Source organism: Catharus ustulatus, chromosome 2 (assembly GCF_009819885.2).
Source record: "Catharus ustulatus isolate bCatUst1 chromosome 2, bCatUst1.pri.v2, whole genome shotgun sequence".
Lineage (NCBI taxonomy): Eukaryota > Metazoa > Chordata > Aves > Passeriformes > Turdidae > Catharus > Catharus ustulatus.
The window spans coordinates 57858769-57886345 of record NC_046222.1 but is presented as its reverse complement, the minus strand read 5'-3'; the positions used below and the strand labels follow the sequence as shown (position 1 = coordinate 57886345).

The window sequence follows — 27577 nt, the reverse complement described above, 5'->3', positions numbered from 1 at the left end:
ATACAGCCACTTGCCGTGATTTGGCTCACGGACAATTGCCCCATGTGAATGACAAGATAAAAGACAATCCAACTCATTCATCCCCATCCCTCTTTAGACTTCAAGGCTATAATGTGTGTTATCACTGAAATATTTTTGCTGGATGAAAAAAATGCCAAACTGAAAGAGAAAATTATAAGCAATTTTCCTCATTTCTGTAAATCATTAAATGCACCTCATTACCTTTATGAAAAGCTCCATTTTCTAAATTTGTGTCTACTCTTGTTTTCCTCTTTGGGGTGTTAAACTTCTGCAGCATAAGAAATACTACATGCTTCTCCCCCTCTTTGCATCCTTCTTCCTGATTAAAAATTTCCACTGGCACTCACTATTGAAGAACTCCGGCAATCGACTCTAGATGGTCTTATTTAAAAGCAGTCATAGCTTCATATTATGTCTTAATGATCAAAGTAAATTATTCCATGTCAAATCCCACTCAAATTTATTGATTAAACATATTTTCCTTTCTCTCTCTGGTCCAACCTACCAGCACATAAACATTACTGAGCACATCAACAGGAAAATTAAGTACATAATATGCCACATAAGGTAATAATTATAGCAGGATTTAATAATGATTTCTATTCCTACAGATTTGTAACACTCAGAGAATATTAGTCAAGACATGATGATTTCAGATTTACACCAGAAGAACCAAATTCAACATCTGGATCATAATTTCATCCAGAGTAAAAAACTTCAAACCATGAAGCTTCTGTGTGCATGTGTTGGGATGGACGATGAGGGTGTGTGTGCAAGATGATGTGTCTTTCTGAAATGGAAACACCAGTCAATTTTATGAATCTATTCATAAAATCTGGGAGAGAACATTGTGTCTCATACACCTAACAAAAAAATTATAAACGAAAAAATACGATATTCATTTGACTCTGTGAATGTTACTGCAGTTTTTTTTCTGCCTATGGTATTTATAGAGTATCTGTCACTGCATACACCAGCTGCATAACCACTGCTATTTGGATATGATCAAATTAAAGTTTTAGGACTAAGAGAAGTGACCAGTAAATTCTGGGGAGGAATAGGAGGGGCCTGGAGCTGAAAAACTGAAGCATTTTGCATTATGAATTCCTGCATGTGACTACTCTTCCTCAGCAAGTGTCCTTGGTTCTCCTCAAAGCAAGACTGTCAGGGCATGCCTGGCCATGTGCAGTACAGGTGAGACAGCACTTGCTTGGCATAATATCACAAAGGTCTCCCCTGGCAAAAGAGCAGTGTGTCCTTCTCTGTCTTTCTTTCCAAATAAAAAGATTGTGATTCATTTCAGAGCAGAACTCCCAAAGACCTGAAGACACTAAGAAAAGCTTGGACATAGAAGCTGCTGGTGGAATCAGCATGTTCCCTGTTTGACCTAGGAGATATATCTTGAGCAAAGACCAGGAAAATAAACTAACTTACTGGAATGAGGTATCCCCTTCCTTCTGTTTGCTTCACAGAGATTTCTATTTGTATTTTGAGATATTGTTAATGAAAATCAAGGCAAGCCCCACAGAAGGGCTGCTTTCTCTCATGAGCTTTGGTTGTTTACTGGGAGAAACAGGGAAGGCTGTTGATCTTGTGCAAGTGTGAATTCAGAGAGAAGGATTGCCTCTTCACACAGAGGTTCTGTGCTCTCCATGTGCTGAGTGGTCCTGTCCATGTCTCCATCACTCTGTAGGGCCAGCTTCTAGGACAAGCTTAAACACACCTCAAACTGAGCTCCTCCTGAATGAGCAGACAGGTCTGTGGAGTTACTTCATTCTGGGAGGAGTTTCATACATCTGGTCAGCTGAATGACCACAGACTTCACCTGATCCATTGACTAGATCTCCATCATCCTGGAGCTTAGACTTCTAACTTAGGTGTGGACATTGACATAGAGAAGTCTGAACTTCCTAATAAATCAGCATCTTGGTCTGACAGCAGGGTCTGCCAGGAGGCACTGGCATAAAAGTGCTCTCCAAGCCATAGAGAAGGAGCAAAGTGTCTTTACTTACTCACATATGCTACTTGAATCAATAACATCATCACACAGAGCACAAGTCATGAAGATATTTCTGGTTCCTGCCTGGGTTCTGGAGAATATGGAACACAATGATCCAGATAACATACAGGCAAAATCATCCAATCCAGTTCCATCTGAAAATGATCCTGCCAGCTATAGGGCTGAATACAGGCAGCTAGAAGGCAGGACACAGCATTCTCTAAACTTCTTTGTTTTATAAAAGCAATTTCCAAGGAAAATTAAAGAAATTGGATCAATCCACGTCTTTGGAGTAATAGGCTGAGGGGAATACAGTGGGTATGCAAGGGTTCCTTCATGCTTTGTCCAGGGTGTATGATTCCTCAAACAGAAACAAAAATGGAAAAAATAGCAATATGAGGAAAGAAAATGTAGTCCTTTAGTCTTATCTCTTTAAGCGATCTTATCTCTTCTATCCTATGTATTTTCAACTCAGTGTAGAGCTCTTTTCTCCTCCCCTGTTGAGAAAGAAGATCAGTTGATGCCATAGATAAAAAACTACAGAATCATCAATCATTTGTCAGAGCATGTGTCCCTCTGCATCTTCTGCATCTGAGCAACTTCCAGAGGGCCCAGACAAGACCTTGGTCCTGGTGTGTCAGATACTACAAAAACCTGAGTATGAAAGAGTCTCTGGCCCAGTGGGAGCAGGGAAAGGTTGAGAAGGAAAGGGAAATGGCATGAGTTTATAGGGGTGGTTAACACCAAGATGTCAAAGTAGAGTCTGGATTCCCAGTTTGAAATAAATAAATAGACATCACTTTTATCTTCCTAGTGAAATTCCTGATAGAGATAGGTCCTGTCATGATTACTTTCTAGATCTTCAATACCAATGGCATAAAGCAGCCAGAAGTAAATTAAAAGACCTTCCCAGCGCAGCTACTGACATTGATTTAATTTTCAGTTCTTTTCTGATTGCCCTGTAAGCATTAACAAAGTAGCATGACAACTGCAGAGGGAAAGACAGAGGTATATTTAGGCTACAGTCAGGCTAAACTGCTCTGAGATGTCACTTATATAGCAAAGAAAAGATTTGCAATTCAATTTCACCTACCTTTGGATTGCTAGGAGTCATGCTAGAGCTAATTGGATAGAGCCCCTTATGGATTATGAGAGAAAGGTATTTTGAGAAGGTGATTCATCCTACCCTGAGATGAATCTCCTGCATGAACGGTATAAGCTTCTGGTGACTGCACAGGGAGCTGAGCCATGGCTCGTGCTGGATGCACAAGTCCTTAGCTGGTGAGAGTCACTCCAGACGTTACACAGATTGAAGAGGAGTCCATGTGCCCTGTCAAGAAGAGTTCACATGTCTGCAATCTTTTATGCCTAATAGAAAATTCTTGTATCAGTCAGTCCACTTTCTCAGCATGCTCTTGTATTTTGGCTACACCTATCATTAATTTTTTTTTCCTGTTCTACTGATGTTAGTGCAATAAGTCACTACCAGAGAAATGCAGTTATAGTGGGAGGTGAGGGGTGGGGGTAAGGAGAAATAACCATTTGCATAAATGCAAAACCATTTCAGAGGCTGAGAGCAAAGAATCAGAGCACAGGCAGAACAGTCTGAGTGTTTCTGGCGAGCTTGCAGCCACAACACAAGTAAACATGTGAAAGACAAAACTACTATCAGCTCAGCATAGAAAGCAAGCTGCCAGATCCAGAAAAAAATGAGAGTGAGGCCCAACTTAAGCATGTGTGTGCATGCTGAAAAGAGCCAGAAAATCTCTACAAATATCACCATCCACTCTGGTTTGATATACAGGTCCCAGAGGCCAAGAACTTGACTCTCAGGTCTTTCTTTGTGCATACTGTGACATCTCAGACTCACATCAAGAACTTTCTATATGTTTTGGCTCAATATCTGCACCAGTTATGTTGGTGGAAGGAACTTCAGATTCACACCAACCTAACAGACTTTATTTTGCCATCTGTCTGTGTTTAGTCTTCATATTAATAATTAAGTCAAACAACGTAGATTGGGTTGGAAATTCCTTCCTGAGGAACAGAACTGTGTGCTGTGCAAACCACCTAGCAGGCACTGAAATTCCTGTTTCAAAAACTACTAGCAGGAAACTCATTTTTACCTAAGTATCATCATTGTTAAGCTGTGCATTTCCATGGGCCTGTTATTTAAGATTTCTGCTGAATAAGAACATGCCCCAACAGTAATGAGCTCAGTTAATGACACACTATGAACTCCTTGAGGGTTTATTTGAGCTAAAAATGTACTTGCTGTGGTCTGTCAATGAAATCATCCTTCCTTTCAATGAACGAGGGCTGTGGAGAGATGAGTTGCACAAGTTTCCCAGTGGAGTATTTCCCAGTCCATGCCACAGCACAGGGTGAGTTGCACAGAGTCCCCTTCCCTGGCTCGGGAAGTCCTTCCAGTCAAGGGCAGCTCCCTCAGAGGATTGCTGGCATTTGGTGTGGCATTGGCTCACAGCTTTCCTCCACCTAGGAGAGGGTGGAGGGTCACCACTGAGCCAAGTGGGTCTCTGTCGGCTGTTTGCTGCCTCCTGACACAGACTGGCCAAATGACTGAGTCTTTTATCAAACTCAACCCATGACACCCCAGAGAGGAAAGATAAACCTGGCAATAGCTAAAGCCATTATTAATCTCATGGGCAAATGATTCTGTCACCACTGATGTGAGATGCCTTTGCATCTTCTGAGTTCTCTCCTGATTTACACTGAGCACAAGTCACTCAGCTTCTATGGGGATATGACTCAGCACTGATTTTTGGCACGAGCTGCTCAAAATTAATTATGCAGAGCTTTTGGGACCTCAATTCTATTGGTAATTTTTCTCAACACTTAATCTGATTTTAACCCCCTTTGACCCCATTACAAAAATCCTTATGTGGACCAGTACTTCTCTTCTGAAGGATAAAATACATGAGGTTTTTTCATGTCTCTTTGCCAAAGGTCTCTATAATGACATTTCAGTCAGGAATTGATAAATCCATACTAAAGGAAGGGAAAAAACAAACCTCATGGAATAAAAAGGGAAAAGCAGAGTTCATGAAATGCTAGTTAAAACATGATGGCAAGCCCCCCCAAAAAATGACAGTGCCCACATTTTTGTGTACATTCATTTTTTTAGCAGTTCTGTTCGTTTTGAGCCCCAGTCCTAAATTCTTCACATCCGTAATTCAAGTTTCCATAAAGAAAACATAAATTCTGAAGGAAGATTGTGACTAAGGACAGTTACAAGAAAATAATCTTTGGGCAATTTGAATCTTTTTAGAACCGATATAGCTGAAATATTGACAGAATAAAAAAAGGAAATTAATGGATCTCATATCAGACTTGAGTGGAAGACAACTGTTATTTTTGGGAAAACCACGCAAAATTTGGCATTTTTATCTGACATTCAAAGCTTGCTGTTGGATTTTTGTTCTCTCACCTAATATTTTCATGTTAAACAGTGATTCTGGAAGAAGCTCACCAGGGTTAGACTGTCTGCTTGCAGCTTGTGCTCTCCTCTCTTTGCAGCAACCAAGTTACTCCTGTTCATTGCTGTTCTGGCACAGCAGATGTGAGTTTCTTTTCTTCTTCATGCCTTTTTTTTTTTTTTTTTTGATACTACATCAGTTTTGAATGCCTCTTGCAAGAGCCCTAAGACATAGCTGTATGAATATAAGAGAAGCGGCATTTCTCAAAGTCGCAAAGCATTTGTACGAACTCTGGTTTTGTGAGTGACTGAACTTCAAGGAACATCGTCAACAAGTTCTTGGGGCTAAAATTAAATGGGAAGATCAGTAACCACCACAGCCCTGAAGGAAGAGCAGCAAGGGCTACAGAAGTCAGCGAGAGGTGTGGGACAGTCCTTTCCGTCAGAATGACACAACTCCAGGACTTAAAGCTAGCAGGCTTACAGCAGACAGACTGGCCTAATTCTGGACTTCTCATGAGTCTGATTTAATTCCTAGAAGTGAAGCTGTGTTTGTTTAAGCTTGGCTCCAGGCCAGCTTTTCCAGAAGCAGTCAGGCACCAGCACATTTGTCAGAGTCACTTTACTCCCGCTGATGCTAGTTATGCACCTTTTGAAAATCCTACTTAAGGTGACTGCAAATCTTACCCCAAGTGTACTCACTTGGGTTTGTTCAACTGTAATTACAGGTCAACTCTGCTTGCCACAGAGTCCTTCCACTGAACTCCTTGCTTTTCTGGCACAGCAATGATCTGCATCCCTGATGTGAGGGTGGTAAAATTAATTCTGCATATTGGAAACTGAAAAGTGAAGCTATTGAAGGGTAACAATGCTATTAATCAGTTCTCTCAGTGAAGAGATACTAAAGCTAGGTCTAACTTAGGAACAGCGTGTTTATTCTTGATCTAGCCCCTTCTCCCCTTGCTGTTCCACATACAAACACCTGAATATGATGGCAGCATGTTTGTCAGTTTAAAAGGACTCAGTACTCAGTGTCACATCAAGCCACAACCAAGCACAGACTGAGAGCCTGCATGTGGGCAGTGTCAGGACTGATGGGCCTTTTTAATGCGGGGAACCTTACTAGCCTGACCATTTTGAGACCACAGAGCCATCTAAATCTGTCATTGCTGACTTGTAGTCATAAGCAGTGCAAAGACATCTTCCTTTTTTCCCTTTAAATTAGTATTTTGGCATAAAACAGAGGAAAAAAATTCTAGTAGTTTAGCATTCATGCCCTAAATATAAACATATCCCTGAAAGACACAGCAGCAGCTAATGCAGGAGCAGGTTAGTTTTTGACTAACCAAACTGCTTGGATTAGCAAATTCTGAAATAACAGCATTACAAACCCCAAGAATCTGGAAACCTCATATATTGATTCTCCTGGGCTTTGGAAGAAACTCCAGAATCAGGTCAGAATCCTTAGCCCAGACCTATCTCAAGACTGAACTTTTGAATCTGAAATTCCTCTGCTTATTATTTTTAATCCATCTTTGTATTTTCTGTACCTTAGAGTGCGTTACTCCTAGCGATGACATTACTTTGTCCATTTGTTCCCACACACAGTCAAAGACAAGTGATCAACATCCCAGCCATGATTTGCTGAGGCCTCAGTGTCCCCTATGATGTCATGGCTGTTTATATCCTTAGGAAATCATCTCCCTGGAAAAGTAAACTTATTTAAAGTACTAATGATGATTGGAAACTTCCAAACAACTGCCTGGGAAATAAGGAGCCCAGAAGTGAATAACAGATACACACAATGACTGTCTCTTATGAAGCAGGACAAAACTTCACTTTCACCCTCAGTTCTCTGTTGTTCACAGAAATAGGAGGGCTGCAGAATAGCTAGGAATGAACTGCCACCGTGTGGCCGAGGCAAAGTTTCAGCTGCCTTTCTAGAAATCTTCAAGAGCTGATGCTGTAAGTGACAGTGTCCAGCACTTAACTGTGGAAGTTTTGTACTCAATCACACATTTCACTTCAGTGTCATGTGCTGTGTCTCCCTATCAGTGCCCATAAGCCTCTTGCTCCTTTCTCAATCTCACTTTAATAAAAGGGTGGAATACATGACTTTTAATTCCATTAATTCTTTTTCTATTTTCTCTAATACGTTACCTCATCTTCTGTGAAGAGTCAAGGTACCATAGTCACTGAGTCATTCAGGTGGTGATTCGGGTCTTCCCTAATTAAAGATGGACAGCATTTTAATTTGACAAGCCCAGTAGTAGAAAGTTTGTCACCATGCACCGAATTGCTGCTAAGCAAACTACAAGCTTTAGCTTCTGTTTCTCAATCTGGTCTGAAGCAGCTGGGCTAGTTTATCATGTTTTGCCCTCAAAATTCTTCCAGAACATGTTCTTCTACCTGTTAAACTCATAATAGTCATAGTCATTCCCCTGACTTTATGCAGCTTGGTTTCTCTTAACCATGGGCATAATTCAGAGCTACAGGCCAAAAAGCAGGCAAAAGCCTCCTTAACACAGCCTTTTGTGACTGATCAGGTTCGTGCTGCTTTCATCTCCTTGTGGACCTGCCCCACCACTAAATCACAGGAGGCACTCTCCCAAATTTATCCACGGAGAACAAGAAACTGACCCTACAACTGTGAAATTTTTCAAGACACCCACTAGGTGCGAATCTAATATTTTTAATACACCCCCTCAAAGCTGGAGCAGCAGATAACCACATATTTTTCCTATGCATTACCTTGGAGGGCTTCCTGCATTACTCAAGGCGATGCTGACACCTCCTGCCTTCATCGTAACTTTATGGCACTGCAAGATTCAAACCAGAGCATACATCTTGTCCAGCTGCCAACTTTCCATTAGCTGCCTGTATTTCTTCTGTTTCTGCCAAAGACCCTTACAATTTCACCTCACTTACATGCATTGTGATTGCACTGAATTGCTCGACACAAAAGGACAGAATTATATTGAATCCTCCAGGACATGATTTCTTCAACAGACTTCACCTCTCTTCAGTTGCTGGATTCTTGTACACAGTGTCTTTAGTTTCTCCAAGACAGATGGGGATGTGGTGTCACAGAAATTTTTAGCCAGGGCACCTTCAGAGCTAGTATTCAGCAATGACATGAGCTAGAGGGACCTGACCTATCCTAATAATTCAACTGAGATGGATTTGAAACAGCAAAATATTTTCACAAATATTTTCACAAAGATCTTGCCTGTTATTCCAGTGCACTCTGGGAAAGAGCTTTGGGGGATCAGTGATGCAAGGAACACTTGCACACAGTGACCTTGATCGATAAGAGTTCCTGGTTGATGCCCTTCATTGCCATGGCCTGAGGGCATGAGTCAAAGGGCTCACTAAAAGTCTCTTCAAATATCTAGGTCATAGGGAGCTCTGCCGGTTGTGAACAACTCTTCTGTGTGATTAGAATTGTCAGAATACCTCTAGTAGCTGCTTAATTTCTAGGATGCAATGACTGAAAATAACTGCATGTCTCAGCAAGGTCATTTAGAGGACATACCCATGACAGAGAGAATCCCTTAGTGTCCATGCAGAGAGTTCTGCCTGCAAAGCCATGAGGGAATGATTCAGCACAGATGGGGAGCACTTCTGTAGGGCAACCAACTGCTCCTGGAAACTGTGTAGAAAGCTGCCTAGGGTGAGCCAGTGCCAGGTTCTGTCTTGGCATAATGCAGAGGGTACGGCCATCCACACGAAATCCTTCTCTGAGGATGCAGCTGATGCTGCGGGTGGAGATGTTCCCCTTTCCTGTCTCCTGCTCCCTTTCTGCTTATCTGCCTGCTCTAGCAGGCACAAGACCCTTGAACCCCTCAGCTCCCACCTCTCCGGAGAGTCCCCTGAGATGTAGGAACTGCTCTCCATAGCTCGGTTGGAGCTGAGCCATATTCAGTGAGGCGCATACAAGGACTAGTATGTTAGAAAAAGAAGGAAGGTGTCTGCATTCATGGGATAGATGATAGAACATGTTCTCAGAGAAAAATTGGTTTATTTTCCTTGCTTAGTTAGAATTTCCTAAGATGATGACTGGCTTGAAGGCGACTTTAAGGAGGGGGAAAAAATCACAGAATCCAAACAGAAATTATCAATCTGAGTTTACCCCCTTTGTCTGTAATTCATAAAAACATACAAACATACTCAATTTCATACTGAAGCTTCTGTGCTGGACAGCAGGGGGACCCTCACCCTCTGTGACAGCTAGATGACCAGAGTTTTACCTGTTTTACAAGGATAGACAAGAGGTTACAGGGAAGGTCGCACATACTGAAACACTCTGCTTCTGCACATCAAAATGAATTCTTAAAACAATAGCAAAGAGATCAGTTACTCCAATGCATAAAACCTTGGCACTATGAACATGAAGCACAGCCCAGGGCAGAAAAACACTGGAATCCTTTTCTTCTTTCTTCTCATCAGTATTTTAATTATGCACATGCCTAATTCTGTTATAGTAACTCAAACAAGATGGTGAGATTTTCTGTCAGCACCCATCCATGGTGCAGGTTCTAGTAGCAAAGAGATGCCCACACACTCAGTAAAAATGTTCCTCGGCAGCTTCAGTATGAAATTCTGTTTGGAGAGGAGTTTCAGGGTGACACAGTTGCCAAAAATGTACAGTTTTGAGCACTGTCCCCCTTTTCTCACACATACACAGAGTTGCAGCCTTGAGGCATGCCAGAACCTAGGGGTGTGTTTGGAACATGCTGTGCTCCAGCTATCCCACCTGCTGAGTGGAATTCAATGATCACATTTAGAGGCAGAATAGTTTTTGAGGGCATTCAGCTCCGGGCAGACAGTACAGGACTGGGGAGATACAAAGGCAGCAGCACAATATAAAGGATACAGACTATTGTGAAAAGCACCATCAGCAGGGACACAAAACTTAGACCTTAATTTAAACTCTTCTTGAACAACATAATGTATCAATTATGTTGTTTAAACCGGCCATTTTCAAGAGGATGAAAACTAGGCCAGGAGCAGCAAAAGCACCTCCAGAACTGAAGTGTTACAGAAACATTCTTCCCTCCCCTTCACAAACATCACCAGAAAAAGAATCAAAATGCTTTAATCAAACAGGAGATGCCAACTCTGAATGGAGGAACATATGGTTTTTTGGCACTTTCCTATCTTATGACAGAAAGTGGCCTAGATCATTAAGTTCGGAGAGATATTTGCAACCCATGGCAGAAATGCTTTTTGAATAACTTAGTCACAAAGACTGGGAACACAAATCAGCAAGAATTACCACCTGCCAAATGTTGTGTGTGAGGGCACAAGGTTTATGGAGGTTTTGGTATACCAGATGGGCTATATTGATGGCCAGTGCCTTAGGAAATTCATCCAAGCCTGTGGACACAAGAACTACTGATCATAGAAACAAGAAAACACTAGCAAATTACCAGCTGGTCACACCAGTGCTGCCATGATCCATCTGTCATAGTCCAGTGCCAGCTGAATGATGCCAGGTGAAAAAAAAAATCAAAGTAAGCAAAAGCTTGATCCCAAACACCTCAGCGAATTCTTAAGACAAAGTATGAGCTGGGTGAAACAGGCAGAGCATGGGTCTTATTAATTCCAAGTTTCACATGGAATACATATCACCTCTAAGATGAAGAGGAACACTTCTAGACTGCATCCATCCTAATGCATTGTCTTTAACGATGGAGCAGCAGAATTCCAAATACTGGGTATAATCTAAAGGTGATGTGGCGGCTTTGTCTGCATCTTCTGTCCCTGAGAACAACTTATGCCACAACTTATTAAAAAAATGTTCTTCATGACTTTAAGCTTTTCTAATGTACACTGGGGTGTCTAGATTCATCAGCTGGGTGTTAAAATAGATGAAAACCAGCACATGGTGTAACCATATGAAAAAAAGGTTGCATACATTTTTGCATGCACTGAATATTTTGATGCAACCAAAAACAGAACCATTTCCAATAGCAAGCAGAGTACAAAACACACTGGAGCACACTATTCCCCCAAACACAAGTCTCTAATGCTGATTCCCTTGCTGCAGCTCTTTTCTTCTTGTCCTGCAGACTGAGTGTATCTCAGTGCTGCTGTATACTCTCAGAACATGGAGTCAATGATGGCACATACAAATTTTCACAAGCAACAAAAGGAGAAAATTCTGCTTCACTGCTCTGACATTGGAAACACCACTGCAAAAGCTCCAACATATTTGCTGAATTCCTTGAACTGCTTTGCAGTACTGGAGTCAGATGAAAAATTACTGCACCAGGCAATCACTGAATCATTGCTTTCTGTAACAGCACTAGGAAAAACGCTTGTCAAGCTGGAGTTCCCCCCCAAGCTGAATGACAAAGCAGTATTGTTAGGCACAGAAAATTTGATGAGTTAAACCCTTATATGAGTCCAACATTGGAATAGCCATGGCTTAAAATACATTGCCCCACCAAGAACCTTCAGTGACTGCACAGGTCACTTCTAGAGTGTAAGTGATGGATCAGTGGTAAAAAAAAAATAATAATAAAATGCAGGTCTTGCATGCCCTATTTCATACATTCTGTCTTCAAGTGAAAAGGGAATCTTCTTTTATCAACATTCTTTCTTGCGTGTTTTAGGCTTAAATTTTAAAGTGCTGTATGCCCCTTCCACAGCTTTGGGCAAATACATGGGATGCCTTTCCAACCTCTTTCTAGAGCCAGTGGTTCTCCGCTGACTGTTTCTTTGAGACTGGTTTGCAGCCTTAGCTGCTTGGGCAGTGTCTTGTGAGTATCTCCGGGGAGCACGAAGGATCCAGTTTGAATGCAAACTGTGCTCGCTCGTACTGGTAGCAACTGAAAGACAGAAGATAATCCAGGATTAAGAGTTTGTCAGTGACATTTTTGTCTGCACAGTCAGGGAATAGGGTGCTTGCTGGGTGCTTCCTGGAGGTAAGGTCAAGAGACAAACCTTGTTTCACTGCAGGATATCACTGGGATGGGATTAATTTTATCTAGAATTTCAACACTCTAGCATGAACATGTATGTGAGAGCTAGTCCCTTCAAATATACTCCTTGGGGCACAGCTAAAATGATCTGCTTCAGATATTCACCTCAGCCTGAAGCAAAGGTGAGAAATACCTACATCCCTCTGCTGATTATACAGGAGAGGTGATGACCTTAGATCGGCACATCTTCATTTCTTTGGACAATCCCATCCTTTCTGATGGAAACTTCCAGTTCTTTAGCCTAATCACTAAATTACTTCTTTTTTGATTGTTGGAATGAAGTCACCCAGCCATTTCTCAAAAAAAAAAAAAAAAAAAGAAATTTGAGAAGAAATACATTTATACATTTATACATTTTAGATTTCTCAAAAGAGAGCTTGAGGTAGAAATGCAAGGGTGGAGTTCAGCCCTGAGCAGAAGGTAAGCACTATTCCAACTCTGCACATGCTGCCTTTGCCATGTAATGACCACCCATAAAATAGTTGTACCCATTCAACATGGAACAAGCGACATACTACTGTAATTTCACATATTGCATGTAATGGTCCTAGATTTGGGAAGCAAAACTAGACGACAACAGATTAATTAAATAAATTAATTAAACAAATTAATTAAACAAACATTATCTTGCTGTTGATCTCAAACACGATCTCACAATGCTGTTTCTCCCTCTATCCTCTGCCCACCAAAACCCATCATATTTAGCTGGTTTATACTGCACCATCAAAATCAACATCCGCATTTGGCAGATCCACGTCAGGAACTCTCCGCCCCCTCTCTGAATCCAGGTCTGCAATGACTGAGTCAAAGAAAGCTATTGCTTCTCTTACATCTGAATTGGACTGTGGGCCTTTTCTTTCTATGGATGCCTGTTGATCAGACAAAGGAGAAAAAAGTTAGCCAAGGGTTGGGCACAATGATTTCTTAATGAGAAAACTCTGTATGAAAGATGTATGTGATGCCACACATTAAGCTGTCAGAAAAGAAACACAGGTCCAGACTACTACAAGAAAGAAATCAAAGAAAGCAGGACAGAAGTCTAACAAATATCCACCATGTTCCATGTTCAACAGCAAGTATCTTCCACTTGGGCACTATTGGCCAGGTGTTAAAAAATCCCTCCGAATCCATGTACCAGGTCATTTAATTGGGTGGCTAAGTCACAGCTGGGCTTTGTGGCCAAATTTATTTTGCCTAGCACTAGACTCCTAAGGAGATACACATTAGAAATGTAGTCATACAGGGTTTCTTCTGTAATTAATGCTGGGCTCCAGTACCTTCAGAAGATGAGTCAGGCCTTAAGTAGGCTGAACCCTCCTCTGCAGGCAGCTCTTTCTCTCAGCTGAAAAGGAACTGAGGGGTAACTTTGTAACTAATTTAAGAATCTTATTAAAATGCCTAGGTGAGGTGAAATTAATCCAGATCTAAATTGCTGAAGTTTTTTTGAAATGAAAAAGGATGGTGTAGGCTAAAATATGAGTCATTCAACACTGTGATAATTCCCACAGGAAAGCCACACAGTTTAAAATAAGGAGCCTGTCTTGATGGAAAAGCAAATGCCTATCTATAAATGCTGAAACAGTCATAAAACCTTGGTTAATGATTCTGAAGGTACATACGGGACAAATAATTCCTGCCAGGTTCTATCTAATGAAGGGACATTTATTTTCCTTGCTAGTCCAAGTCAGGTATATCATCAGGCTCCAATACCAGCTCAGAAAATTGCTTCTCTGGGTTTCAATGAGAGAAAAGGATATGTGCCATGTCACACCTCTGAAGGACCAGGCTGCTCCCTGTTCTGTGGAGGCAGAGACATGAACTAGCTGATTCTCCTCCTGATATATGGGTTGATTGACATCCTCAGAGGTGATAAAAGATAGCTGCTACCACACATCTACTGGAAATAGAGACTGCTATTATGACTAAGTCCTTATTGGTTAAAATGCATTTTAAATAAATGCCTATATGTTCCCAGCATCTGACCGACCTCCCTATCCTTTTCTTCCACTAGACACAAGTGGAACATTTTGAATTCATGGTCAGTCTGTACCCAGGACCCAGGGATCTTTGGATCAAAACTTCCATGAGGACAGGTTTATCCGAACAAATTACTTTCCCATAGATCATGCAGTAGGTTAGAGAAAGAAGTGAATTTCCACTGGCAGGTATTTTAACAAGAACAGGTAGCTTAGGACAAAACCATTCAAATCTGGTTGTAACACAAGTCTTGCAATCTGTGGACATAAAATGTGTAGTTAAGAAGAAGAATAGTCTGAATCTTGTAAAAGTCTTCTTGACCTCTCCCTAGTTTTTACAAAGCCAGTGGTGTGCAACTGTGCCATTTGTGTTGGCAAGAATGATTCATATGGATGACATATCCTGCTGATATTCCAGTCTGTTTCCAAGGGAATGGCTCATGTATTGAATATGCCAGTCAGTACAGGACTGGTCATACATAGGGGCTAGTTGGCCAAAGTGAGATAACAGCACTCTTAGCCACAGACCGTAGGACATCCAATTGTTTGCCAAAAAACAAATCAAGCTTTTGGTGTTTTCCTTAAGGACTATTTTCAGCAGCAAATCTCAGAAGTTCACAAACCATTCTGACATTGTGCTGTGACAGAACATCTAAATATGGCAGCAACATTATTTAAAGTCAACCTGGCCTAATCAGTAAGTTCAGTCGTACATCCCTTCTTCCCACCATCCCCATTATTATCCAGCTTAAAGACTGCACTGGGTAGCCTGTGAGTCTCCTGGTGAATTCTTTTTTGCAGTCATGTTACCTAAACAGATCATCCCACTTGCTGCACTCCTTTGATTTTTCCTCACTGAATCAACTCTAAAGTCAAATTAACCATTGAACTGTCTTGGTGAGATGCAAATCTATAAAGCTTTTATTTCTAGGATACTTGAAAATAATCTGCACCAAAGATTCCAGTTTTATTTTTGTAGTATCATTAAAGGGCAAAGATTTACACTGTCTAGAAATGACCTACCAACTTATTCATGAACAGAGAAAGGAACTCCTAAGAATTTCTCATACCCCACATCCTACCAGTAGAGCTTGCACTGGTGCTAAATGTAGCACTGACAAGGTAACTGACCACTCAGAAAAACAATCCTCTTTGTTTCAGTGAATTTATAATTATTTTGTGCAAGTGATTTTGTCAATAAGAAGACTGCCAGGAAATTCAGGGATTACTGCACTTGTCAGTCATTAACAACTATAAATAATCATAGTGAAGGGCTCCAAGGTACTTAAGTAGTCTGTCAGAGCTTGCTCTTTCATAACATATTTTCCATACTCTCATAACTTTTTCCTACTTTCTCTCTCCCAACATTTCTCCCCCTCAAACATAGGCATATCCATTCCTTTCCATGACCAGTCATTCATTCCTAATTCTATGCCACTTAGAAATTATCTGAAGATATTTAGCAATATTTCAAATGATGCAACAGTAAAATGACAACTGGCTGAAAGCAATAAAGCAGAAAATCAATATGCATGATATAGCTCCGATGATTTTGTTTCTTAAGACTAAGCACATGGCAAAAGTTCTTGGAAATTACCTTAGAAGACTCTCTGGAAGGAAGTGGAAGAAATGACTTTTTTCCAGTTTTGGATGATCTTGTGGATGCTGGAGAATCCGCAGCCATACGCATGGATTTCAAGTTATTGATGTTTTCAAGGTATTTCTTCCTCAAGGCTAGCAGATCCTGTAGGTACTTCAAGCAGTCCTGAGTTTTAGAGTACATCCAGTCTCTGTCTTCCTCTTTTGGCTGAAAGCAAGAGTCGATGCTGGTTGTACTTCTGCATTTTTTTAGTGGTTCACTAACTTTTTCCTGCTCACCTCCAAGTACATACATAGAAGTGCTGCGGATCAGTCTCACTGCAGAGGCTGCGCCATCACAGTAAGGGATGTCATCGGTCACGGTTCTTCTCTGGGAGTTGGGTTGAAATATAGAATGGATCTTTTTGAACATACTGCGTCACTTCCTCCCCTTTATACTTTTTCTCTCTCAGCTCCTTAATTTAATGCTAGATCTGGCAATCAGCAGTAGTTACCTTTGCCCTCAGCAGACAAAAAAATTTGCCACTTACTGTAATGAGGAGAAAAAAAACACGTATGGCCACACCAATTGTTTTCAGTCTAACATTGTGAGAAGTGTGATGGTAATGCAGAAATGTCTTTTCTATTCCATTTGTGTCAGCGAAAGAGTTTTGTCCTTTCCTCGGTTTAAAATATAGTTGAAGAGGTCAAATATCATGCTTTGACCTTTTGTTTGGTGTCTGGTCCCCATAAAAAGCATCAGCACGGAGTCAGGAATTCCCCCTCCCACGATTCCCTAGCGCTCCTGGGTTCCTTCCCCTCGGCGCCGGCTGCGGGCGGCCGCGGGGCTGGGGGCGCTGGCCGTGGTGCTGATCCGCTCCCGTTCGCCGCCCAGCACCCGCCGGCCGCCGCGGGGTGATGCTGGGGAAGAGCTGGCTGGAATCAGCCTCCACAGGGGCCGAAGACTGGGTGGAGAAGAATAGTCTCTGTCGAGTGGAGTTCAGCTGCTGAAAGAAGTCGCTCTGGGTTTCACCCGGCAGTAACCAGGAGATGGCTTCAGCTACCTGATACCACAGCGCTGCCAGGAACCCAGTGGATTCGGATGTCAGGCTCTGTTACACTCAATACAAAGATGCTCTGTGTAAGGGATGCTGTAAAATAAAACACTCTTCCAAAGTACTCCTCTGGCAAAATATTGCAGACAGAAACCTAAGAATTTGCATTTTTCCACATTAGTTGTCCTCCTAGATTGATGCAAGGACATTTAATACAGTGGTTTGATGATAGGTTTTTGGTTGAAAGTACTGAGAAACTTTGAGTATTACTGGAATACTCGAGGAATGGTTGGTATTTGTGACTACATGATGTATACTCTGGAGATAAGCAGATAGTGAACTGAGGCAACCAACAGCTATTTAAGAGCAAGTAGAGATGCCCAAAAGAATTTTCAAAAGAATTTGTTCCAAAGAGTTTTCATAAGCCATCCTGCCCAAGCATTGACTGCTTGAGGAAAAATAATTATTTTTAAATCAAAGAGTTATCACCCTACAAACACCGCTGAGCAAATTTCTTCTAATGCCTCTGGTAGTGCTATTTGAAGGCTTAAGCACTCTAAGGTCTATAGGATCTCAAAAGGAAAGATAAGTTGGCACATAAATTTGTGACTATTGCTTTGGGAACTCTGTAAACTGGATATTAAACATACACCACAACCATCTTAAAATGTTCCTTTTATATGTAGGTAAAGTTAATATGTACTTATAACAACTAAGAATTAAGGCAAACTAGTTTTTGCCACTTTTTCTGCCTTCTAATAGTAGTAATTCCCATTGCAGCTGAAAGCATCCTAGACATTGTTCTGAAATATAGTAAAGTGCTTGGTGTCTAGTACTTGTATAGAGATATTCCATTATTGATTCTCTCCAAAGGTCTACTTAATCCCTCAGCTGAGTAATAGATTAAGCTGACTTTATGCTAACATAGATCATTAGAACTATGAAAAAATAAGAGCTTTCTCCCCAGAATTACCTGTCTGAGATAGATACAGCTTTGGGTCATCAATACTAACACAGAATAATAATAATTCCATCTACATATTGATTTCATTTTCAGAGCCAAAGGCTGTTAAGAGGGTTTTAATGCACTGTCCTGAGTGGGTGAGGTAAATATCTGTCATAGCCATTCCAGGGAACTTGTTTATCAAGTTAAGAAAATGAGATTTTTGCAGAATAATCCTAATAAAAATTTACTTAGATTTGCTTTATGGGATGCTGGTCTTTCTTTATAGACATGATACCTTACCAGTGAACCTCAGAACACTTCTTGGTTCTCTTAGTCAGAAAACCCATAAATCAAGAAAATCAGTGAGAAATCAAGAAAATATCGATAAACACTTGAATCAATAAGGTCATTGAGATCTTCACTGAGAAACTGCTTACAATATCATACACTGCTTTTCAACTGCAGATTGATTTAAAAACTCACCTGGACTTATAAAGAGCTGCAGGGAAAAGAGAAAACCAGAACCGACCAATCAACCAGAAAACCCCCCAAGGTTCAGTTGATGAAACCACAGGTACATCTGTGAAGAGTAAATCCAATGATATGCATTGGTATTTGAAAAACATTTCATATGGGCATAGCTTCTCCTACCCTGCTTCTACTGAATACTGAAAACATATGTTGACATCTCACTAATTAAAAAAAAAAAAAAAAAAAAAAAAAAGCTTTCAGGCTCTAAAGAGAGTTCTCAATTTCAAACATATTCATTCTCAGTTTTTTTAAAAGCTTACTGGGTCACATTAATTCTGTGCCAACATATATATCATTCTCATTGTTCCTGGTGTTGTTAAAACAAGGAAGTATTAATAAACGCATGAAATAATACAGTAACTGCATTATATAATAGAATTTCATTTGCAGTCATAAAAGGTCATCTACAATTATTTCAGACATGAATGTTTTTTTCTATGCTTTAGTAGTGGGCAGTGAGACAATCTTTCTCTCCTATTGTAAAAATTAATATTAATTTTTCTTCAGAGAAGCTACTGTAATTTAAATAGCTCCATGGATTTAAAAAATAAAAGGATGAAATAATGGATAATGTACTCTACTTTGTTTTCTAAGAAGAGAAATGCCCTTAGAAATGTCTTTTTTTTGAGATATTTTCCTATAATGCATTTGCTTTGAAACATGTTTCTGGAGTAGTGTTTCATTTATCTATACTCAAGCTCTGTTTCCCATCCTTTTTAAGTAAATAACAGGGCAATTATATTTCAGCCACCACCACAGATCACAAGTCTCTTCCCCAGAGTTACTACTGTGGACTGAATATGCTACTTTAGTTGAGACAGCTGGTAATTAAAAGCGAGAGTCTTATTCAAGAATGATTTCCTTCTGCACAGACACTCATCAAATGCCAAATACAGCTGAAGAAGAAAATTTTATTCTCTTAATTCAAAGTTCCAAATTCAAGGACAGCTATTAAATCATAAATAAAGACCTCTCAAAGAAAGAGCTTGTGAGAAGCCGATCAAATAGACCAGACTCATCAAATAGACCCCACTAAATATTTAATGGCATCTAAGATTACTGGCTTTGACAAGGCAATGCTCACACCTTGCTTGTTTATTTGGCTACTTGAATCTGACTTCATTTACTCAATGGTTTTTGTTTAAAGTCACTTTTTTCCTATTGCTGCTTTCAACAAATCTGCTTTCTTTGCAGCTACTAGAGTGATCTGAGTTCCATTTAACAACCCCAAATCACTCCCCAAAACGAGGTTTTGGATTTTTTTTATCTAGCTTGGCATCCTGTCAGATCATGATCCATCATTACTGGATAGGAAAATCAACTTTGAAAATTCAACATATGTGCTTTTTTTAACTAAATTAGCTACACAGTTGGAAAACAAAAACCATAAAATCAAATGCACAGAAAAATGCACTTCAGTATTTTTATAAATATTATTTGTCAAAAAGTATTTTTATCTCTTTAATAACATAGCAACATGCATACAAATCTATCTACTTCATAGTTAAATTTCATCATGACTGATACAAAGGAATGTCAAATCATCCTTGAAACAAAGTTCTGATTTCAAAGAAGAAAATATTTGACAAACTGTAGATTACAATGTATTCTTTTTCTGTCATAAAGTTTCATCAATCTGTTGTATACTATCAGTTAGAATAATGCATTTTATTATATTTTAAAAATTAAAATTAAAACACTTTTTTTGTTTCTATAGAAAAAAAATCCACACACAAAATACGTGCGTGGATAGTAAAGTTACTGAGGCTTGTGCTAGTTTAGCTAGTTCAGAAATTAGAGCACAGTTGTCAGTCTCTGCTGAACTCTTCCATGTCTATATAGCTGCATAAAAAGTAGATTGTTTGGACAGAGCTAATTGAGAGAGTCCAAAACAGAGGAAAACAGAGTAAACAATTCATTACAGCAAAGTGTCAACACTTTGCTCCCTAGTCCCTGCCTTTTTCATGCATTCCCTTGAAGGTCTGCAAAGACACACAGACACACACACACAAAATCCATTAAATACTTAAGAGAAAGACAACAAATGGAAGAATTCTGAGACCACAGCTCAGTTCTAAAAAAAATTAGCATCCCCGGCTGCATATGGTAGTAGTTATGACACTTAGTGTTTTGAAGATCACACATACTTGAAAATATGAGCTGGTGGTGCATTTCCAAATCCTAAATCAGGTGCTGATCATCAGTGCTTTTGGAGGGTGGCAGGAAACATCCACTATTAGAAGTGCAATACCACAGGTTCCCACCTTTCACTGGCTAAAAGGGAAGATAGAAGAAGAACTGACCTTGTTATAAAGCAAAGAGGAATCTTCAAGAATGGTTGTATCTTCTCTTTCAGCCCACAGAGGTAACAGGCTGTTCTGCCTTCCCAAAACTGCAACCAGGAACTGCTTGATATTTTTCCTCTTTCAGGAAGTTTGAAAAGTGTGGGAAAGGAGATCAATTCTGATACCATGCATTTCAAACATCTATGACTACTTCTTTGAGGCATTAAACTGGAGAAATCAGTTTCTCAAGAATGAAGATAAAGATTTTGATTTGAGCTGATTCAGACGAAAATGTCATGAAATCTCTCTGTGTTGCCCACTTGTCAATCTTGATTTTTAACAGGACATGCTTGAGCCATGTCAGACAACACTAACCTCTCAAACCAGCTGAGTCCGAACATTGACTCTCCTATCAGAAGATGAATAGGTTTTTTTTTTAAATCTGGAACATCATCTTTCCATCTAGTCTAAATTTTAATGCAAGTATTACCATTTGACTTAAAATGCATACACTCTCCATAAATTTTCACCACATGAAAAATTTCATTCATTGAACATGTTTTGTTGCAGCATAAGCACAGCCAGGGACCAGCAAAAGAGTGCCTGCACTCCTACCAGGCATGAGAAAATAAAGAAATGCTAATTCATGTGCAGTGATATGCATAGAAAATGATTGTACAAATGAGATATCAATCCTTTAAAAAATTATTATTATTATTATTGTTATTATTATTATTACTATCATTGTTGGGAAAACATTTGTGTACATTCTGTGACAAAGCAATAAGATGAATGCTAGTGAAACACACCCTGCTTCAGTCCTGTGTCTGCATCTGTTGTTTGGTAGCCTTTTCAGAGGGTGAGAGGTTACCACACTTATCCCCTGCTGTATCTAGCCTCCTCCTTCCTTTTTTTCCCTGAAACAACCCTGCTATCATTAAAAACTCCATCTCTGTGACAATCTTCACAAAGGAACTTCGTCTTCTGTCACACGGGGTCAAGGAAACAACCAGTTGGCCTTGCTTGTTTTGTTGGAAGAATTCATGTTCTTCTAGTGGAAACTCTGTTAGGATCTTTCAGAGCTTTGTTAGTCTTTGTTGAATTAGATATTGTCTCGCCTCTTGAGTCCTTTGTTCCCAAGATGGCTGAAGAATTACTGTGATGTCCAGCTTGCTGCCTGTCACATCCATCACCCATTGATGGAGTCTTTGGCAGGTGAATATGATAAACAGACAAAATTCCTTCATGATAGCTCAATGAGGAATGGAGGTCATAAGCAGCAGTTCTTCAAATTGGTTTATAGAACACAAACATTTAAGTGACTGGTCTGTCTTGATCTTTAACTGGATCACCTGTTACTCGTTCCATTTAAATTCTAATGCACAATTATCCTTTCCACAAAGGATGTCCATAGAAGGACTTATGAAAGGGGACACATTATATTTAATAAGTCACAGGGCTGTCAGACTCCATCAATCATTCTCATTTTCCCTATATTCACTGTGAAAAATCAAATCATATACACAGGTGTGGTTATTTGCAGGGGCAAAAATCCTGCATTTAGATCCTCTAAGGAATATTCAATCAATTAACACCATCTTCCAGAGTAGCTGACCTATGATGTGGAATCTAAATATGAGGGGAAAAATATCATACTTAAGCAGCGGCTGCACTTAAGATGCAAATAGGCCCACTGCCAGTCTGTTGGGTAGCTGCTTCTTGAGTATCTAAATTCAAAAGGCCCACATGAAGCCCTTTGGCAACTTGCAGGCAGGGACACTTGAGGTGTCCCTGGTGTAGATATTGTTTGCAGTGCATCCACCTTTGAGATGATGAATACTGAAGAAAATCAGACAAAAACAATTAAACTGTTATCTACTTGCATTCTTAAAACAAACTGGAAAGTCTTAGCAAGGGTGAGATTTTAGCCAGGTCAGAAAAAAACTCCAAGATATAGGCACAGGTGGTCATGATGGTGAAATGGTTTTGCAGCTTGGCAAGGTGTTTGCAGTAATCTGCAAAGTCAAATGACACTTTCCAAGCTAAGATATCTTTTAAATTCACAAAGCTTTCGAGTCAGCTTACTCGATGCTCAAAGGAACATGGAGTCTTTTTATGCTGTGCCCTGAAATGTGGCAGAACATGTGCCTTTGACCCAAGGTGGGCAAAACATGGAGATGCTAACAGTGTTTTTCTCTGAGACATCCAGGTCAGGCAGGAGGGAGTGAAACTAGGTTAACTGAAACAGAAGGAAATACTTATGTGACCCTGGTGAACTGGAACCGATGAGTCTTACAGGCCTGTAATCTGAGCATCAGCACAAAATGAAAGGGACAGTCAGCGGCAAGGACTGAGGCAGCCAGCATTCCTCTTGTGATTTTTTTTCCTGAAATCATTATTCAGAAGAAAGCATCCCAAGGAAGCTGTGGTAGTTACAGAAATGCACAGGCCAAAGTTACAAATAAGTTACAAATAAATAGCGACCAGAGCTGGCAGCAAGCAAAGGTCACTGCACTTGTGAGTCAAAACACATTCAGCAAGGACTTCATGGAGGATCTTCAACACATCCACTGGGGCTAAGCAGATACAACAGGAACATCCAGAAAAATTGCTGCAGTGGAAATGAATTGCAATCTATCATCTATAACTCTCCCTGCATAAAAAGAAATCCAATTGTCTGAAAACATGAGGTAGCAGAAACTGAGTTGATATTTCAATTTAATTCACTTCAGCTCACCTTATTGACTTCAACAGTATGCAGAACACTATTTTTTATCACTCATGTCACTGTTCTTCATTTTTTGCATAGTGAATATGGTTATGGTTATTGATGTGCTTATGAAATATGCTCTTAGATTTCTTCACAGTTTGCTTGGATGTGTGCCAGTGGATATCAAAAATTGTTCTGTGGTGGTTGAGTGGGGTTTCTGGGGGGGAATTGAAGTGGTTTCATGGAGAAATAGGTAGGCCACCCTCACAAAACCAACCTTCACAAGGTCACAGCCCTCTTTATTTGCAAAGTTCACTGCTGTTGTGGAGCCTGCAATGTCATTACACTTTCCAAGAAGTGCTGTATTTAATCCATTTCATTGTTAGATCCTGGCAGAAATGATGATGTTGTTCCCCTCACTCTAGATGACGGACGTTTATTTTTTTTCTGAAGAAGGAAGTCTGAAAAGCCAGGTTACTGTGCAGAGACGAGGCTTTGCTTTCTGCCATACCTGAGGCTGTGGTTCTGCTCACAGCTCATGCAGTACCTCAGCTATTGCCAGAACATCTGCAGAATGTCCTGCCTGCCCTTCAGCAAAAAAAAGAAAACCCACCCCAGAGAAGTGTGCTCCCTTCTTGCGTGAATTGAACTGCTTGTCCCAAACTTCAGAGATGCTGGGGGTTGCCTGGTTTTTTTCATTGTCTTTCTCTTCTCCTTAGTCAACTGCGTTTTGGAACAAGAAGGAGGATGCTCACAAGGGCCTCAGCAGTGTTCATTCCCAAATGCATTTTGCACCTTTTAGTTTAACCACTAGATGGAAGCCTCGACCTCCAGAGTTACTGCGTGAGGCTCCTGGACATAGAACTGCACACAAGAGCTTTTTGGCGACATGGCTTTTTACTTGCACTAAGACAGATATTGAAATAACCATATTCTCTCGGCTAAGGCATTGCTGTAGCCTGTACACGGAAGGTATAAAACTGTATAAATCTCCCAGGTGTGGTAGTACTCTTAGACAAAACTGCAGAGATCACTGCAGTTGTATCTGTACAGGTGATATGAAGCCAGATAGGATTGCCCATGGATAAACGAAGGAAAGAGAATGAAATCTCTGCTTCCCCCCACCCAGTCTCAGCACAGGATGTAATCCCTGGTGGTTCACAGCTTGCACTGAGTTCCCAGGACATAACATAAACAGGAGCTACTCCAATTATCCCACAATATTTCGGGCTGCAAGCACCACATAAATGAAGACTGAGTTTGCAATTGTTGTTAAAAGAAATTATTCACCACATGTTTCCTATGAATGAATATTTTTATGTCTTATTTCCAAGAAGCTCAATGTAAATTTTTATGTTACAGATTCAAGGTGCTTAGGACTCATGGCTCTCATGGGAATATTCTCTGACTGAGGAAGTAGATCTCAGTAATGGGATATGAACTGCTGAATTCTCTCAATAATGAACTCAGAATTTGCTTTTGCAGAAAACTCATGTTGGCTCTTAGCCAATATCAATGAGATCAATGGGAGATATTTCTGCTTCCCAATGCCAAGCCAGATGTTGAGAACTCTACTTCTTTAGGAGACAGCAAATTCATTTTGATACTTAGGCAAAGAAAACAGAAAACACTGCTTATAGAAATTTGCTAAGAGTCAGAAGACTCTCTAAGAAAATTTTGTTTTGAAAATAATTTCTGATGCTCATGTCTCATTAGTCCTTCCTTTTATGAGTCTATAGAAAGCTCCTTGTTTCTTGTTCTTCCATTACTTTTTTAATAAAAGTTCAGGTATCTGACATAATTTTGCTATATATCTCCAACACACACAGTGTTCCCACACACAGTGCCACAGCTGTAGTTTCTGTAGTGGTGCTGAATTCAGCACATTTTAGGTTAGATGTTTTGCATCTACATCTGTGCAGGAATGTCAGATAGTGAAAGGTCAGATCCCCAGCTCTGAGGGCAATAGACACAGCATGGGTTACATTTACCTAAATAAATTCTCTTTTTTTCTCCCAGGTTATGTGTGTTTGCCTTTTATGCCAGTTGGAAAGACTGTGCTCTTGCCCAAACTGTGATGTGCTCTGTTTAGTGAAGCTCTAGGGGGTACAAGCCAAAACTGCCAAAAAGCACATAGTCAGTGTGGGCTACCAAAATCTGGTCATGATTGCATGGAGACATGAGCCTGTTCCATCCAAAAGTCCAGGCACAACTCTTAAAGGCTGTGCCCTGAGCTGGTTCAGACAAGCTAATTCAGAGGATTTACTCACATTCATTGGAGTCAAGGATTTGGTACACACTAGCACAGATCAGTACAAGTTAGAGGGAAAAAAGCTATGGAGTTGTTTTCATTGTATAATACCTAAGACTTTCACATTGTCATTTGTAAATGGACTGTGTGTAACACAGAGAGCAGAATCAATGCTCTTATGCACCTCACAAGCATCTCTTTTCTCTTGGGTGGCAGCTCTTTCCTCTAGAGCTCTGCTTGGGATTGTAATTGTGCTGTCATAACTCTAGATATCATTAATCCCTTCTGTTAATTTAAGTCAATATTTTTCATAGTGTTGCTTGGTTTTATTTATTGTCTTTTTCAGATATTGGGGCAGAAGGGGTGAAAAGTACCATCTCTGTGAAGCAATTGCATTTTAATAGTCAATACTCTTTCTAGTTGTAGGTAATATATCTAAGACACCCCAAGATCTTTACTTTTCCTGGAAAAGTTGTTTTGCATAACCACAGAAAACACTGGAGATAATTGTAACTGAAATGGATGAAAAATCTTGGACTTGGGCATGGGTTTTTTTGCCTACACATTCCCATTCATTCCCTGGGTTACAACATGGTCTTGCACCAGCTGGAGTTTATGGCTAAGCTTGCCTCAACTCGAGCACTATAGGACAACAGTCTAACTAATAATAACTAACTAATAATAGCTCATATACATATTTTATATGGTAACAAGGAAAGGAAGAAGTTATAGCTGAGGGGAAGAAAAAAAAAGAAAACATGAAACGTCAGCTGATAGGAATCATGAGTAGGTGCACTATCAGAAAACACTCTGAATTAATATCTGAAAGTAAATGCACGTCAGATTGCCAGTGTCTCTATAAGAAGTGCCATTTACTGTGAAAGCCATTTGGAGGAAAAAATCAAAAGGCTTATTCACAGCAGTACCATTACTGATTGACAGATGATGTGACTATTTCATCACTGCCTGTTGTGGTAGGAATTGTGTTTATTAAACGGAAAACTGCAAATAACAAATATGTAGTGAGCTTCTATAAACAGCACATTTTTGTCATACTAATAATTTTCACTTTTCTGTGATTTGCAAATGCCTGAATTTTGCAACTGGAAAATCAACACAGACATAGTGGAAGCTGCTATATGTGAAGAAGTGAAAATGCCAGTCTAATGACTATAGCTTTAATCCATAATTGATTTCAGTTTTATCTTAATCTATAGTTATAACACAGTCACGTGGACTTCATTTAATGGGCTGAATTGATGAATTTTTTCATCTTTTTATAAGCCAAATGTTGCCTAGAGCTGCATCAAATTCAGTAGATTCACAATCTGTTCCTTAATCTAATTACCAATAAAGGTGTCTGCAGAAAACTTTTTTTGATTGCTGAGTTTTACAAAGTTTAATGTTGTTTTACCAGCCAGAGATATAAGTTAAAGGCTTCACTGGTTCCAATGTCTGATACAATTAGGTTAATGGCATGAAGCCACTGGAGTGTGGGGATGAAGGCAGACTGCTCTGTGCCCAGGAGTCAGAGCCATGGTCATATTTGCCCTTGCTGTCAAAGAGAAGAGAATAGCAATGACAACAGTTGCTAGAAGGATCTTTCTAGAAATAAAAACTGGCAGGCTCTCTTTGTATTGTCATGCCCGTAGGCAGCTGTCCTACAAAGTGCTCGCACTTCCTAGAAATTTCAGAAGGTTTTTCTGGGCACGAGCAGAAAACTTTTCATAAAAAAACCAAAACCAAAACACAAAACAAACAAAAAACAAAAACAACCAACCAACCAACCAAAACCAAAAC

At 40.0% G+C, this 27577-nt stretch overlaps 1 protein-coding gene across 1 annotated transcript; it reads right to left on the bottom strand.

The window, feature by feature from the left end:
- Positions 1–9648: 9648 nt before the first annotated feature.
- C2H13orf42 (chromosome 2 C13orf42 homolog) lies at positions 9649–16754 on the bottom strand. Its single transcript, XM_033052412.1, has 3 exons — positions 16019–16754; positions 13167–13314; positions 9649–12292 (listed from the first exon to the last, which is right to left on the bottom strand). The coding sequence occupies exons 1-3, from the start codon at positions 16430–16432 to the stop codon at positions 12051–12053; spliced, it is 804 nt and encodes a 267-aa protein (XP_032908303.1). The 5' UTR covers positions 16433–16754; the 3' UTR covers positions 9649–12050.
- Between the last annotated feature and the right edge of the window lie 10823 nt (positions 16755–27577).